Source organism: Nicotiana sylvestris, chromosome 5, assembly GCF_000393655.2.
Source record: "Nicotiana sylvestris chromosome 5, ASM39365v2, whole genome shotgun sequence".
Taxonomy (NCBI): domain Eukaryota; kingdom Viridiplantae; phylum Streptophyta; class Magnoliopsida; order Solanales; family Solanaceae; genus Nicotiana; species Nicotiana sylvestris.
In genome coordinates, this window is record NC_091061.1 from 139,931,102 (window position 1) to 139,945,418 (window position 14,317).

A 14,317-nucleotide genomic window follows, 5' to 3' on the forward strand; every position below is an offset into this window, starting at 1 on the left:
ACAAGAAAGTCATTCAATTATTCTAATTGCACTTTGATGATTACTCAACTAGATCTATTGACTTTTTCGGTAGAAAATGCTGACTTGGCAGTCCACATATACTTTTGGACTACATAAATTAATTAATACCAAAACAAAATAACAAAATTCACTCATACACCTAATCCGTCTCGATCCGACACGTTTATACGAAAGATCGTTGTAAGACGTTTTGGTGGATTTTTATCTTTATAAACAGTTCGGATCGGTTGTATGGGTGAGTTTATATACTTTGTTCGGGTGTCAATTATTCTCTATGGTCCAAACGTCTATTTGGACTGCCAAGTCAGCATTTTTCATTGGAAAAATCAATAAATAGTAACCACGATTAAAACTTCTCTCTCTCTCTCTCTCTCAGGCGCACGTTAGATGTAATAACCTGTGCCAGTCGCCGGAACTGGGAGGAAGAGGGAGGCCTAGGAAGAACCAAAGCAAAACGCCAGTCATTGAACGCGGAATCAAAGAAATTATTACAAGGGACCAAGGAAAACAACATGCAAAAGGAAAAATGCAGGAGGATGAGGAAGATCTAGACAGTGATAGTGAGTTGAATTGGCCAGACCTGAGCTGCAATCGAGTAAAATCAGCTGGCCCAGTGAGTCCATTCAATCAAGGGATACCTAAATTGAACACATCGCCGGTCATCATTGGTGGAGCGAGCACGAGCAAAGCAAATTCCAATGTAACAGTAACTACCAATCCTTTAATGGAGCAAAGCAATAGAACAGTACCAGTACGAGTTGAGGAAGAGAAGCACAAATAGATGAAAAGAAACAATATTGGAAGGTCATGGGCAGGATTACTTCATGCACTACAAAAAAATGGGTAAATTGCGGAGGTTAAAATTGCAGTTTGCGGAGGTTAAGAACCTCCGCTATTTGCCGTCACGGCGGTTGAGCACACCCCGTAGTAAGCATCGCCACTATTAATTTGCGGCAGTTAAATGCGGGGGCTTGACGAACCGCCATGACAACAAATAGCGGAGGTTTCTAACCTCCGCAAATTGCAATTTTAACCTCCGCAATTTCATGCGCGAAAACAAAATTTTGTTTTTAAAATTTAAAATTTTTTTTAGTGTAGGGGTTGTAAACCCCCGCAATTTCGTATCTATACACCATCAGAATCTATCCAATTTCTTTTGGGGGTTTAACCTCATCTATATTTAAATATATTATAGAATTGATTTTTTATCATCAATACGTCATACTTTTTCCCTAATATCAATTGAGATATTTATGCTTAAACCAAAATATTAAAATTAAGAAACATCAACATTTCATTAACCGTGAAAAATACTGTCATAGTAGTATCATATGTCATTAAGCTAAACTAGAACATAGTTAATCATCTATATTAGTCAGCTATTACACTGTCATAATACATCCACTTCAATTAAAATGAATCTCAATGGATGTCACAGGGATTACTAGCGCCAGAAGATCTTCTTGCATCCGTCGGTGAAACGGGTCCACTAGCTGCATCTCTCGGCTGCAGCAAAAAGTAAATAATGTGTGAAAATGAGGGTGCAGAACTAAAGTCAAAGGAGTATCTTGACAAATCCATAATAAGGACTAAAATTGCAGCAAACTGAATCTAACGTTGGAATGACAAGATTAATGGGCAAACGAATTGAACAAGAATTTTCTCTTGTATTGATATTAAAAAGCCAAGTCCACTTATAGTTTTAGCCAGTATTAAGGAGCAATATGAAGTAGTTATTCATCATGTTTCAACTAAATATGTTAATTGTGTTTCTGCACTTTCAGAATATATTATTCCAAGAAAACACCCACATTTCACAATTTAATAGGAACAGAAAAATAAAGGCCTGCTCACTACTAACTAAAAACAAAAATAAACTACTTTTAATAATAGATGTGATAGATAAAATTGCACAATACACCAAAAATAAAAGAACTTAGCATTTACCGTTGTAGGAGTAGAAGCAAAGATCCCAACAAATTGTTCTGGTATTGACCCTTCCTTCATTATCATGTATGCTTTGAGAGTATTCATCAATTGATTGTACTTCTCTTGGCATCCAGAAGAAGAACATCCGACATTATTACTCACAATTCTAATATTACCAGGACGAAGATTTGTCTCTCTGAAAGTATTACTTGGAGTAGCTCCTAATCCCAAACATCTCACCCTTCCAGGATGCTCTTTGCCTAGCTTCTTACCAACAACATCATTTGGAGAAATTTCAGACTCATCCACTGTACTTTCACTTACTGCTAGCTCAATTTTTTCCTAAACACAATACACATCACAAAAATCTATTAACTAGAATTAGCAATTGCCTGTAAACATTAATCCAAACCAACACATGTACTGAACCAACTGGAGGAAAAATAGATGTGCAGTGCCAAAAACTCATGGATGGGGTGACCAACTCAATGTAAATAGATTCAAGACAACTTATCCAATAACAAGTTTTAAGTCACATAAATCTTTTAAGGCAAAAAAAAAAGGCAAACACAAAAGAACAGCAATGTCTTAAGAGCCAAAAAGACTGAGGTAAACCAAAATTGACTTATCTACACTAGATGGGACTTGAGACAATGGTTAATCATGGCTGCATTCTTAAGAATAAATAAAGTGTCATGATTATCAAATCGTGGAGTGGCACAACATTCATTAATGCTCTTGCAACATTCAGTTATGCTATTCAAAAACTGAAATATCTAATAACTTGTGCAAGTATCGCCTAGAGGCATACATATTATAAATAACGTGCCATAATAATATACAAGGTTTCAACAAAAATTTTACAAGAAAAAAACAAAATAGTAGAGACAAGGCTTCTTTGAAGTTTCGACATTCGTCCAACTCTTTTTTTACTACATTTCCCCAACTTTAGCTTATCAGTGGAAGTGGAATAAAGATAAGGAAAAGTGTAATAGATGTGCCAAAACTTGTAGAGATATTCAGAATATAAATCACTCCATGGAAATCATTTGTAACAATCATGAATGTAACTTACACATATTTCTTTTGCCTCCTCATTTACATATGATCCATCTTTTTTCGTATGTGTAACAAGATAAAGTTGTGCTCGTCCAGGCTTTCTCCCTGTCTCAGCCATCTATGTATGAAAACAAAACTAATTCAGAATAATTTAATTAAGAAAAAGAAATAGATACAATATCTAAAATTTAAATAGTAAAGTAAGGTAAATAATGTGACGTCTTTCACCATTTCAGCCCTTCTTCTAGAATTAGGTTTGGAGCCACCGGTGTGTGGAACTGTTTGTTTCTTCCGATTTTCAGCATTTCTTTTACACATGTTCTAACAATAAGATATATTTCAGTCAATTATATAAATGAATAATCATATTTTTATGCATTTCAATGTGACGTTTCAGAAAAATACCTGAGTTTCTTCTTTAGAACGGTAGTTCACAAAGAAAGTCCATTGATCCCGAGTAATACCCACCGGAAAATTATCCATGATCTCATCTTTGGTTTTAAGTGGGTCTTTAAACTCATCCCACAACTTCTGCCTACTTGTAGCCCACTTCTTTGCAATAGAGCGATAAACATATTCTCGTGCAACTTCCTCAATGTTCATAAAACAGAAATGAGACTTCAAAAATAAATTTTGGTTAGTTTATCTTTTATATACAAATATAAAAGTAAAATACAAAATAGAGATATAGTTATAAAGATATAGAGCTTATACCTTTATAATTTTATTAAAGCAGTCGTTAAAGTATGACTTAGGCATATCCGACCATTTATCAAAGCTAATTGGAAATATGGTACAGTCAGTTGCTAAAAGGCCACATACGCCTGCAAGAAGGCCTTGTGCTTCGCCAATCGGATCCAAGCAATCAAACTCCACCACAACACGTTCTCCCTGAGGTAAACTTAATGCTTCTCTAGTCTTCAATTTGAGCCTTTTAGTATCTCCATGTGAATCTTTAATAAATAAAAATAAAAGCAAGAAAGTGAAGGTAAGAGATATGGTATAGAGAGGTTTGAATAATTCATTATATTGAAAGATACTATTACTGTGAAACACACATAGGAGCAGATAGTAACAATACATACATAGGAGCAGATAGTAAGAAACTAACATCAATCCACAAAAGATACAACAATTTTTAAAGTAACCTAGTCCTATCTTGAATCTAGCAAATAGTAACAACCACACATAGGAGAAGATATGTGAAGCAGCAACAGATGTACAATAGTCCATGGCAACAAAGATTTCATAGTCTGCAATCAGGAAATCAGTACAACCATATAAAACATGTTGCGTCCAAGAAGCTCTCAACAGCCACACAATGTTGTGTTGCTTAGCTCATAGAAGGCATATGCTGCCTTATCAGAAGGAAAACGGACTCTTGTTACTTAATAGAAGTATAAATCACCAGAAATATCAAACAAAATTCAACAGACATGCCAAGAGCAATAATTAGACAAATTCCCACAATTAGACTCTAAAGTCCTATACATCAACGAAAGGATAAATATTACCTATTTCATCGACAGTCCAATGATGTGAAGACTCACGTTTAGCATGCTTATTGGATGTTGCTTGTGCTGGTGTGGAATTAATTGGACGTTGAAATGAAGGAGTTGTTTGTCCCGTGGCCTAGAATGAAGGAGTTGTCTGTCCCATGGCCTGAAATGAAGGAGTTGGCAGTGTTGTGACCTGAAATGAAGCGGTTTGCTGTCTTGTGGCTTGAAATGAAGGAGCTGGTAGTGATGTCGCCTGAAATAAAGGAGTCGGATGAATGCAAGGAGTTGTCTGCCCCATGGCTTGAAATGAAAGAGCTTGCTGCCTTGGCTGTGTTGTGGCCTGAAATAGTGATATCATATCTGGTGCCGCATCAGTAGATTGTGAAGAAGATGCTGATTGAACTGACTTTTGTAAATTCTGGAAACGTTTGGTCTTCGGCATATCTGCAATCAATAAAATAAATAATAAGTAATAGAATATAAAAAATAAAAAAACAAAATACAAAATAAAGTACATATATATAGAAGAAAAAAAATAAACATACAAGGATACAGGAAAATTGACATGCCTATTCAGACATATGCTCATCTATTGCAATTTGGATATTCTCATAAGCATCATTAAAAAATTGTTCAAGTTCTTGTTGCTGGTATGGTTGATTCTCACATATTTCATTTTCATCAACCTCTCCCATATCAAATAAATCTCTCGGCTTTAGATGTACAGCCACACTCCATTCTTTATCTGTTTCATCATCAACATAATAAACCATATTTGCTTGAGATGCTTCAATGTAAGGATCATCATCCTCACGATCACCAATATGAATCAATCTAGAAAAATTGACACAATTAAAATTCCAAGCATCTCTTTTGAACCCTCTATCTCGAGTAGTGTCTGCCCACTGGCATTTGAAGAGCACAACTGTGAATCGATAATAATTAAGCTCAATAATATCTTCTAACTTCCCATAGTATGGCAAGTCTGCGTGCCTTGCACTTCTATCAGCACTAGATGCAACACAAGAGGTGTCAGAAGTAAGAAAAACTCCACTATTTTGAGTTTTTAATCCTTATCTCTAGACAAAACTCGAAATTTGAATCCATTGATGTTATAAGCAGTGAACCTTCTAGCATCTGGCGCTGGACCTCGTGCTAGGAACTTCAGTTCAGTAGAGATGGTGTCTACAATTTCTGGGTTCATAATCTAATAATAACAAACTTATTTTAATCAAGCATATTAAATCCAACGAGAAAAGCTATGTGAAGCAAAAATTATTATACCATTCACTCACCCGTTTTGGGAACCAATCAGGAAACTCCTTATTAACCCTCCTCTCCAAATCTGATGCTGAAGGTTTCCGTCCTCTTGTGTTCTTTCTTATGTAATCCCTAAACTCACTTCAAATGAGCTAACTATATCAATTTTAATTATTTTAACTCTAAACTTTTGCCAATATTCATATCAATTTTATTTACTTACTCAATAAATGGCTTCACTGCCGCACAATTAAATAACACATATCGATGAGCTTGCGTCTTCACTAATGAAGTTAATGGGAACGTTGAGGAGCCTCCAACTGGTTTACCTTGTGGAGGGAAGATAGATGATATTTCAGAAGCCTCATTAAGATTTGGTTCATCATTCACACGTCTAGGCCTATTCAGCCTTGACTCAATCCCCTCAAAGTAACGAGAACAAAAAGTTAGAGCTTCTTCAACAATGTAACCTTCAGCTATGGAACCTTCTGGTTGTGCCTTATTCCCTACTAGGGACTTAAAATGACCTAACAATCTAAAACAAAAAATGAAACAAGTTTAGAATAAGCACTTAACTTGAATTAATATTACATACATCAAAATTTCAGATAAGAAATATTTTACCTTTCAACAAAATACATCCACCTATAATGTACCGGACCACCTTGTATTGCTTCATCTACTTGATGGACAGTTAAATGGACCATTACAGTAAAAAATGATGGTGGGAATAATATATCCAAGTTGCAAAGTGTGAGCACAATTCGATCTTGTAACTTTTCTAGATCTGCCAAACTCAAACTTTTAAGACAAGTTCTCTGAAAAAAAAGGAAAGCTCTACTAAGACTGCAACAACCTCCTTTGGCAGCACATTGCGAATTGCTATTGGTAGCAATTGCTCCATAATAATGTGACAATCATGACTCTTTAATCCAAAGATTCTCCTTTGGTCCGGATCAATGCAATCAGAAATATTACTCGAGTAACTATCCGGCACTGAAATATTCTTTAAAGTTATGAGGAAAGCCACTTTCTTTTCCTTTGGAATGGTAAATACAGCAAGCCTACACTCATCATTCTCGTCGGGCCAAAGATCACGCCTTATACCCATATCTTGCAAATCTTTTCGCGCCTTAATATTATCTTTTGACTTGTCTTTATCATTAAGCAAAGAATATATAATATTGTCAAACACATTCTTTTCGATGTGCATGACGTCTAAATTGTGGCGCAACGAGTTGAACTCCCAATATGGAAGATTAAAGAATATGCTTTTTTTCCTCCATTGTTGTGTTGCACCTTGCCCAATATTTCTTTGTCTAGATCTTTTTCTTCTCTCATTCAACTCAGTCGGTTTTCCAAATGTAACATCAATATCTTTCACTTGTTGCAAAATATCAGATCCGGATAACTTTCTCGGTGGGTTTCTTTCCTCCACATTTCCATCAAAGTGATGCCTCATCAGTCTAAATTTATGATTTCTTGCTAAAAATCTACGATGACCAATAAAGCACCACTTTCTACTTTGGCGAAGTCGACAAGGTTCTGCATCAAAATTACAAGTGGGACATGCTAAACCAGTATGTGAGTTCCAACCAGATAAGATATCAAGTCCAGGAAAGTCACTAATTGTACACATAAGAGTAGCTCGCAATCTAAACATCTCTTTCTTTGATGAATCAAAAGTTTCGACACATTCACTCCACAACTCATTCAACTCCTTAATAAGGGGTTGTAGGTAAACATCTATGTTATTTCTCGTCGTACGTGGACCAGGAATGATCATTGAGAGAATAAAATTGGATGGTTTCATACACAACCAAGGAGGAAGGTTGTATGGAACTAAAATGACTGGCCAAATGCTATAATTAGTACTCATCGTTCCAAAAGGATTGAAGCCATCACTAGCTAGGCCAAGCCGAACACGGGATCAATGGCAAATTCAGGAAAAGTTGTAAACCTCTTCCATGCCTCACCATCTCTAGGATGCCTCATGATTCCATCTTCGTTACTATCCTCAGCATGCCATCTCATATATTTTGCTATTTTAGAGCACATGAACAATCTCTGCAACCTTAGTTTTAATGGAAAGTAACGCAAAATATTTGCAGGCTTCTTAGTTTTCTTCTTGTTTTCTTATTACCTGTAGTAGACACAAGATCTTCATTTCTTTTCTTATTAGGCTTCCACCTAGAAGTGTGACAATACTTACATGTTTCCTCATTAGCATCATTCCCCCAAAATAACATACAATCATTTGGACAAGCATCTATCTTGATATAATCAAGACAAAGCTTGCTGATAGTTTTCTTGGCCTCATAAAAAGAATGAGGGATCCGTGCAAATGTAAATGCATCCCTCAACAAATCTAGTATCATGGCCATTCCCTTGTCACTTAGCCCAGACAAACATTTTATGTGATACAATTTTAATAAAAATTCTAGTTTTGAGTACTTGGACCCTTCAAACAATTCTTGACTTCCATCTCTAAGAAACTCGAAAAAGTCTTTATCATTTGAAGCAGGCTCATCATTTAACCTTTCTTCACCACCCGCTACTTGTGACGGACCTACATCAACCCCATCGTGCCTTAGGCCCCCAAATGCTTCATTAATCAATAATTCTACTGGATTTTTAGGAGGTAATGTATCTTGTATAACCACATTATTTATAGAATTAGGCAGTATATTTCTTTCACCATGAATAGTCCAAGTGACATAATTTTGAGGGAATGGTTTGCAAATCAAATGTTCGAGCGCTACCTCTCTAGTTTGCCACTTTGCGAATCCACATTTAGGACAAGGACACTTTATTCTATCTCCAACAACAGCATTAGCAAATGCAAAATCTAAAAACTGATTTAAACCAAATAAATATTTTTTGGTGTTCCTTGGCTTTCTAATCCAAGATTTATCCATAGAAAAGTATTAACTTTCAAGTGCCGCTGATGAACCTTTCAAAATATAAAGAGAAAATATCAGTTCTCTATTATTAGAATACAAAATATTAACTATGAAGCAATAAATACATACAACAAAAGCCAACTATAATCATAAACACTACCAAACTTGAAAATCCTCTAAGAAAGAATGCATTTGCATAGTCATAGTCATATCTCCCAACAATAATAAGTAGATTCAACGACTTTCCCTTCCTAAACAGTAAATTTCTCAGAATTTACTATATAATATCTCAAGTAATGAACCAGAAATGCTGGTTTCCAGTGGGTGGCTATAATGACAACTCATACTATATAATATCTGACCCACATTACTAGTTGCTTTTACAAAGTTATGTTATTAGTGTTTGTTAAATTGACAAATTAGGATTATGAGGTGTGAATTCCTAAATTTTCTGACTTTTTTTGTCTGGCATACTTTTAACATTTGAAATTATGGGAAAGCATTTTTCAAACAGAAGTATAAGTGTTGCATGCCTCAAAACATGTCTATTAATGTGAATGTGGGTAAAATACTGCATCTATCTCCTTTATCAAAATATACTGCATCTATCTCAAATTGCTCTGCCTTTTGTTTGGGTCATTTCCAATATGATTCTACTTTCAGCTCCAATTTATTTGATATACTTTCTATTTTGATCATATCAGTCCTAGTGCCTTAGTTGACACATACTGTAGCTTTGTTAGTTTTGACACTTATTTTTCCTTGTCAGCTCTCTTTACATATTTGTGATATGTAAAATTATATTTCCAGCTTTCCCATGTCTCACCTTCATCAAACTATAGTGGCTAAACCCTGCCAACATGTCTCAAACTTGTATGACGTTTTCCTTTCCTGTAAGTTTTTCCAGAATTCTCATATTTTGGGGCATAGGCTTCTCCTTCAATTTTATCTTTTAACTTCACCCCCATAAAGATCATAACTAGAGTACTAAATAATAATACTCTACAACCTATTAGTAGTTCGAAGCAACTATTCATTTACCTATTCTACAAAAAATATGGACAACACATGGAAACGGGAGACACTAGAAAAAAGTAAACAAACTAAATACCCACAAAAATTCATACAGATCAACCATTTAATACACACAAAATTTCAATATCAAACACCATTTAATCATACAGATCGACCAAAATACACACAAAAATTCAAAATTAACAGAAAACCCATGAGGGGAAATAAGGAGAAAAGAGAAAAATCAAACCTGGAAGAAGGAGATTATTGGCAAAGATTTGTAGTGGACTCAATCAAAGAAGAAATAATGAACGGGTGTATTTTGCCTCACACTCAATAAGGAGAAAATTGAGAAGACAGTTTCCAAATGTAGCGTAGGACAAGGACACAAGATTTCTTTCTCTGTGAGGAAAAGAGAAGTTCAAAGAAGAAGAAGACAGTGTATTTTGTTGTTGGAGGGGCGGAAGTTTCTAGGTGAAAAAGATTGGAGGGAGTCTGAAATAAATTACCCGCTATTATTTTAGGGTTGCGAATGGTTTTAGACTCCCATAAATTGTATAATTTTGTGGGGGCTAATATATTGCCGCAAATTTATGTAAATTGCGGAGGTTTCTTGTACCCTCCGCAAATAAACCTCCGCAATTTACCCTTTTTTTGTAGTGATGAAAACAAACTTATTGCAAAAGGGGTGGATTTAACATATATACCACCGGTGATGCAAGAGGGTGAAGTAGTAATACAAATTCTGAAAGAAGACATAAGTTGAGGAGAAGCATAAATGGAATCGAGCAATAATTATGTATGTAATTGAAAATACTCCAACTATAGAAGCTATTGAATAATTTGTTGTTGGTCAATGGGGAAAAATCAGGAAGCCTAAGGTACTATTTCACAATGATGGATACTTTATAATTTTGATGCATAATCTAGAAGAAAGGGATGTGGTATTGATGAATGGGCCTTATACTATGAATAGTAGACCAGTAATATTAAAGCATGGACTGAGGGATTTGATTTTAGTGAAGAGGTGCTGAAAACTATTCCTCTATGGGTTAAATTCCCAGAACTTCCACTGAGTTATTGGAGTAACCTAGCCCTTAGTAAAATTGGAAGTGGATTGGGGAAACCTCTTCATGTTGATGCATACACAACTGTGATTGATAGGACCTCATATGCTTGGATTCTAGTTGAAATGGACATAACAAGGAATTTACTAGGGACAATTAAATTGATTGATCCTACAGGTAAGGTGATTGAGCAGCTGGTACAATATGAATGGAGGCCTCAATATTGCCAAATATGCTATCAAATTGGCCACTCATATCATAACCAGCAAATGCAGAAACAAGAGGGGGGGACAACAAAACTATAGAGCATAGAACCAGAAACAGGTATGGAAAGTTGTGAGGAAACTTGATCCAAAGATTGATAAAATAGATACAAGTGAAAGATTTCTAGAACAAGTGGAAGAGGATAAAGAAGAGGCCCAAAACAACAAGCCAAGTGAAGAGCAATGGCAACTGGCAAGAGGGAAGTCTGCATCAAAGAAGAATGTGGGAAGGAGAAATGAGAATGGAGTTAATATAGGTAATGCTTTCAAAGCTTTGGTGGATACTGCACAAAAGATAGTCCAAATGAAAGAGAATTAAGACCAAGGTAGAGAGCTGCCTAGAGATAGAGGCAGAGGTGGTACTATAAAACCAAGATCCATAAAACAATGAACATCATATCTTGGAATGTTAGAGGATTGAATAAGGGGTACAAGCAAAAAGAACTAAAAAAAATTATTAGAGAAAAATAAGGTGGTGTTAATGGTTGTGTTAGAGAATAGAGTTAAGGAAGTAAAGGCAAAATCTGTTATAAAGAAAGTGTTTAGTAGTTGGAGATGGATAGCAAACTATACGGTAGCTCCAGGTGGAAAAATATGGGTTGTTAGGGACCAGAAAAGGGTGGAATTTGAAAGTTATGATATACACAAGCAATACATAATAGGGCAGGTAACAAAATTCCAGAATGGCAACAAGTTTAACTTTGGGGTCATTTATGGTATGCATACTGTTCAAGATAGAAAATTATTATGGGAATATATGGGAAAAACCATAGATGGTATTAATGGACCTTGTGTGTTAATAGGGGACTATAATACTATTTTATCTAGTGAAGATAGGATACAAGGGACACCAGTATAGGAATTTGAAGTAAGATTTCAAAGAGTTCATTTGGAAGGTTGGACTAACTGAATTGAGAATAGTGAAGGAAGTACACTTAGACAAACAATCATGTCCATAGTAAGATAGACAGAATACTTGTCAATGCTGCATGGATCCAGAAATGGCCTGTGATGGAGGGGAGGGTGTTGCAACCTGGATTTTCTGATCATTGCCCCTTGAGCATATCAATTGATACTGACCAGCAGAATAGAAAAGCTTGACTCAACACAAAGAGTTTGAGGATACTGTGTACAAATGTTGGACAAAAAGGGGTGGTGGAACAACAATGAACAAGGTGTGGATGAAACTCAAGATACTAAAGACCGAGCTGAAGCAAATGAATAATCAAGATTTTAACAGTACTGGACAAAAAATTCTAGTAGCAAGAGCAAAGTTGGAAGGGATTCATGAAGAAATGGTTGGACCTGGAGAATAGCACTGAAAGTGTAGCTCAAGAAAAAGAGGCAAAGATGGAGTTGGTTAAATGGCTTGAAATTGAGGAAAGTATAATGAAGCAGAAATAAAGGATTAAATGGCTAAACCTAGGAGATTCAAATACAACATATTTTCATGCATGCGTTAAGAATAGACAAGCAACTAATCACATTGGAAGATTGACAGATAGTGCAGGGCAACTACTCTTGAATGCTAATGATGTGGAAGCAGAAATACTGAAGTTCTACAAGCAGCTACTTGGAACAGCAACAACTCAAATACCAGCAGTTAATACAGAAGTGATGCATCAAGGCTACAATCTAAGTAGACAACAACAAATGAAGCTAATAAGAGCAGTAAATAAAGATGAAATCAAGCAAGCATTACAGGGTATTGATGACAATAAAGCACCAGGATGTGATGGATACAATGCATTCTTCTATAAGAAAGCATGGCATATCATAGGGAAAGAGGTGATTCAAGTTGTGATGGAGTTTTTTGAGGAATCTGTAATGTGCAAACCAATCAACTGTACAACTATTACCCTAATACCAAAAGTGAAGAACCCCAGTAATATTAAAGAATTCAGACCTATCTCATGTTGTACAGTGTTATATAAGATTATCTCCAAGATACTAACATCTAGACTGTAGGAAGTCATGCCAGATTTGATTGACAATGGTCAAACAACTTTTGTGCCAGGAAGATTAATCACAAATACTGTTATAATGAGTCATGCACTGGTCAAAGGTTATAGGAGAAAGAATATATCACCTAGGTGTATGTTAAAGATTAATATGCAAAAGCCTTATGATTCTGTGGAATGGGTATTGTTGAACAGGTGATGAGGTTATTGGGACTTCCAGAAAAATATGTAAGATGGGTAATGGTTTGCATCAGTATTGTCTCATATTCAATCATTGTCAATGGGAAGCCAATCAAGCCATTTGAAGCAAAAAAAGGATTAAGACAGGGAGATCCCCTTTCACCATTGCTATTTGTAATTGCTATGGAGTACCTATGTAGGTTAATGAAGCAGCTAGGTAACAACAAAGAATTCAGATTTCATCCAAGGTGTGCTAAAGTGAGACTAATACAATTGGGATTTGCTGATGATCTGCTGTTATTTTGTAAGGGAGATGTGCAGTTTGTTGTGGCATTGCATAAGCAATTCCAAATATTTCTGCAGCTTCTGGGCTAGTGGCAAACACAAGTAAAAGCAGTGTATATTTTGGAGGTGTAGATAGCAGGACACAGCTAAAGATAATGGAAATACTAGGATACACTAAAGTGATCTACCTTTTAAATACCTTGGTGTTCCCTTGAGTACAAAAAGATTGTCAACAATTCAATGTGAGCCTCTAATTGATAAAATGCTTAATAGAATTCAATGCTGGACATCCAAGTTTATATCCTATGCAGGAAGAGCAACACTGATCAAAAGTGTGTTGGGAACAATTCAGAACTTCTGGGCACAAGTATTCATTCTGGCAAAGAAAATTATACAATTTAGTGAAGCAATCTGCAGAAGGTTTTTATGGACGGGCAGTGCTGAACCAACAAAGAAAGCTTTGATAGCTTGGGACAAACTATGTGCACCTAAGATAGCAGGGGGTTAAACTTCACAAACATAGAACTATGGAATAAAGCTTTTATTTGTAAATTGCTCTGGAACATTTGCAAGAAGAAAGAGAAGTTGTGGGTGCATTGGGTTCATGCATACTATATAAAAGATAATAATATATGAGATACTGAACCAAAGAATGCCTCTTGGGTAATTCAAAAAATATTCAAGGCCAAGGCATAATTCCAAGAGGCTGGATACTCAGAGGATGATGTGAGGTACAGTGATAGTTTTTCCACCAGAAAGATGTACAAAGCACTACAAGGGGAATTCCAAAAGGTGACATGGAGATGTTTAGTATGCAACAACAAGGGAATGCCAAAGTGGATCTTTATCCTAAGACTAGCTATACAAGACAGGTTA

General features: G+C 35.7%; 3 protein-coding genes across 9 annotated transcripts; 1 reads left to right on the forward strand and 2 right to left on the reverse strand.

Moving 5' to 3' along the window:
• Nucleotides 1-1,291: 1,291 nt before the first annotated feature.
• On the reverse strand, nucleotides 1,292-10,235 carry LOC104228301 (uncharacterized). Of its 7 annotated transcripts, none has more exons than XM_070174652.1 (9): nucleotides 9,936-10,196; nucleotides 5,078-5,253; nucleotides 4,524-4,952; nucleotides 3,724-3,962; nucleotides 3,415-3,627; nucleotides 3,238-3,330; nucleotides 3,026-3,127; nucleotides 1,969-2,292; nucleotides 1,292-1,527 (listed from the first exon to the last, which is right to left on the reverse strand). In XM_070174652.1, the coding sequence occupies exons 4-9, from the start codon at nucleotides 3,766-3,768 to the stop codon at nucleotides 1,444-1,446; spliced, it is 861 nt and encodes a 286-aa protein (XP_070030753.1). In that variant the 5' UTR covers nucleotides 3,769-3,962; nucleotides 4,524-4,952; nucleotides 5,078-5,253; nucleotides 9,936-10,196; the 3' UTR covers nucleotides 1,292-1,443. The 7 variants fall into 7 exon arrangements, 4 of the variants coding, with proteins under 4 accessions (XP_070030753.1, XP_009779046.1, XP_009779044.1 ...); XM_009780744.2 differs by lacking the exons at nucleotides 5,078-5,253; nucleotides 9,936-10,196 and adding exons at nucleotides 5,804-5,909; nucleotides 5,992-6,097; XM_009780742.2 differs by lacking the exon at nucleotides 5,078-5,253 and having other exon boundaries at nucleotides 9,936-10,235.
• On the reverse strand, nucleotides 7,677-8,686 carry LOC104228303 (uncharacterized). The gene is made up of 2 exons (XM_009780746.1): nucleotides 7,912-8,686; nucleotides 7,677-7,810 (listed from the first exon to the last, which is right to left on the reverse strand). Exons 1-2 carry the CDS (start codon nucleotides 8,684-8,686, stop codon nucleotides 7,677-7,679), a joined length of 909 nt encoding a protein of 302 aa, XP_009779048.1.
• Nucleotides 10,236-12,302: 2,067 nt separating the features above from the next.
• Nucleotides 12,303-13,949, forward strand: LOC138869399 (uncharacterized). Its single transcript, XM_070147015.1, has 4 exons — nucleotides 12,303-12,399; nucleotides 12,517-12,839; nucleotides 13,172-13,373; nucleotides 13,753-13,949. The coding sequence occupies exons 1-4, from the start codon at nucleotides 12,303-12,305 to the stop codon at nucleotides 13,947-13,949; spliced, it is 819 nt and encodes a 272-aa protein (XP_070003116.1).
• Nucleotides 13,950-14,317: the final 368 nt, after the last annotated feature.

Coding starts and splice junctions, on each gene's coding strand:
- LOC104228301 (XM_009780742.2), bottom strand. CDS start 3,768: ATGCCTAAGTCATACTTTAACGACTGCTTTAATAAAATTATAAAG. Junction 3,331..3,414: donor GTTCTAAAGAAGAAACTCAG/GTATTTTTCTGA, acceptor TCTTATTGTTAG/AACATGTGTAAAAGAAATGC. Junction 2,293..3,025: donor AGGAGGCAAAAGAAATATGT/GTAAGTTACATT, acceptor TATTGTGTTTAG/GAAAAAATTGAGCTAGCAGT.
- LOC104228303 (XM_009780746.1), bottom strand. CDS start 8,686: ATGGATAAATCTTGGATTAGAAAGCCAAGGAACACCAAAAAATATTTA. Junction 7,811..7,911: donor AGATCTTGTGTCTACTACAG/GTAATAAGAAAA, acceptor GCTCTAAAATAG/CAAAATATATGAGATGGCAT.
- LOC138869399 (XM_070147015.1), top strand. CDS start 12,303: ATGAAGAAATGGTTGGACCTGGAGAATAGCACTGAAAGTGTAGCTCAA. Junction 12,840..13,171: donor TGGAGTTTTTTGAGGAATCT/GTAATGTGCAAA, acceptor ATTGTTGAACAG/GTGATGAGGTTATTGGGACT. Junction 13,374..13,752: donor TAGGTTAATGAAGCAGCTAG/GTAACAACAAAG, acceptor TATCCTATGCAG/GAAGAGCAACACTGATCAAA.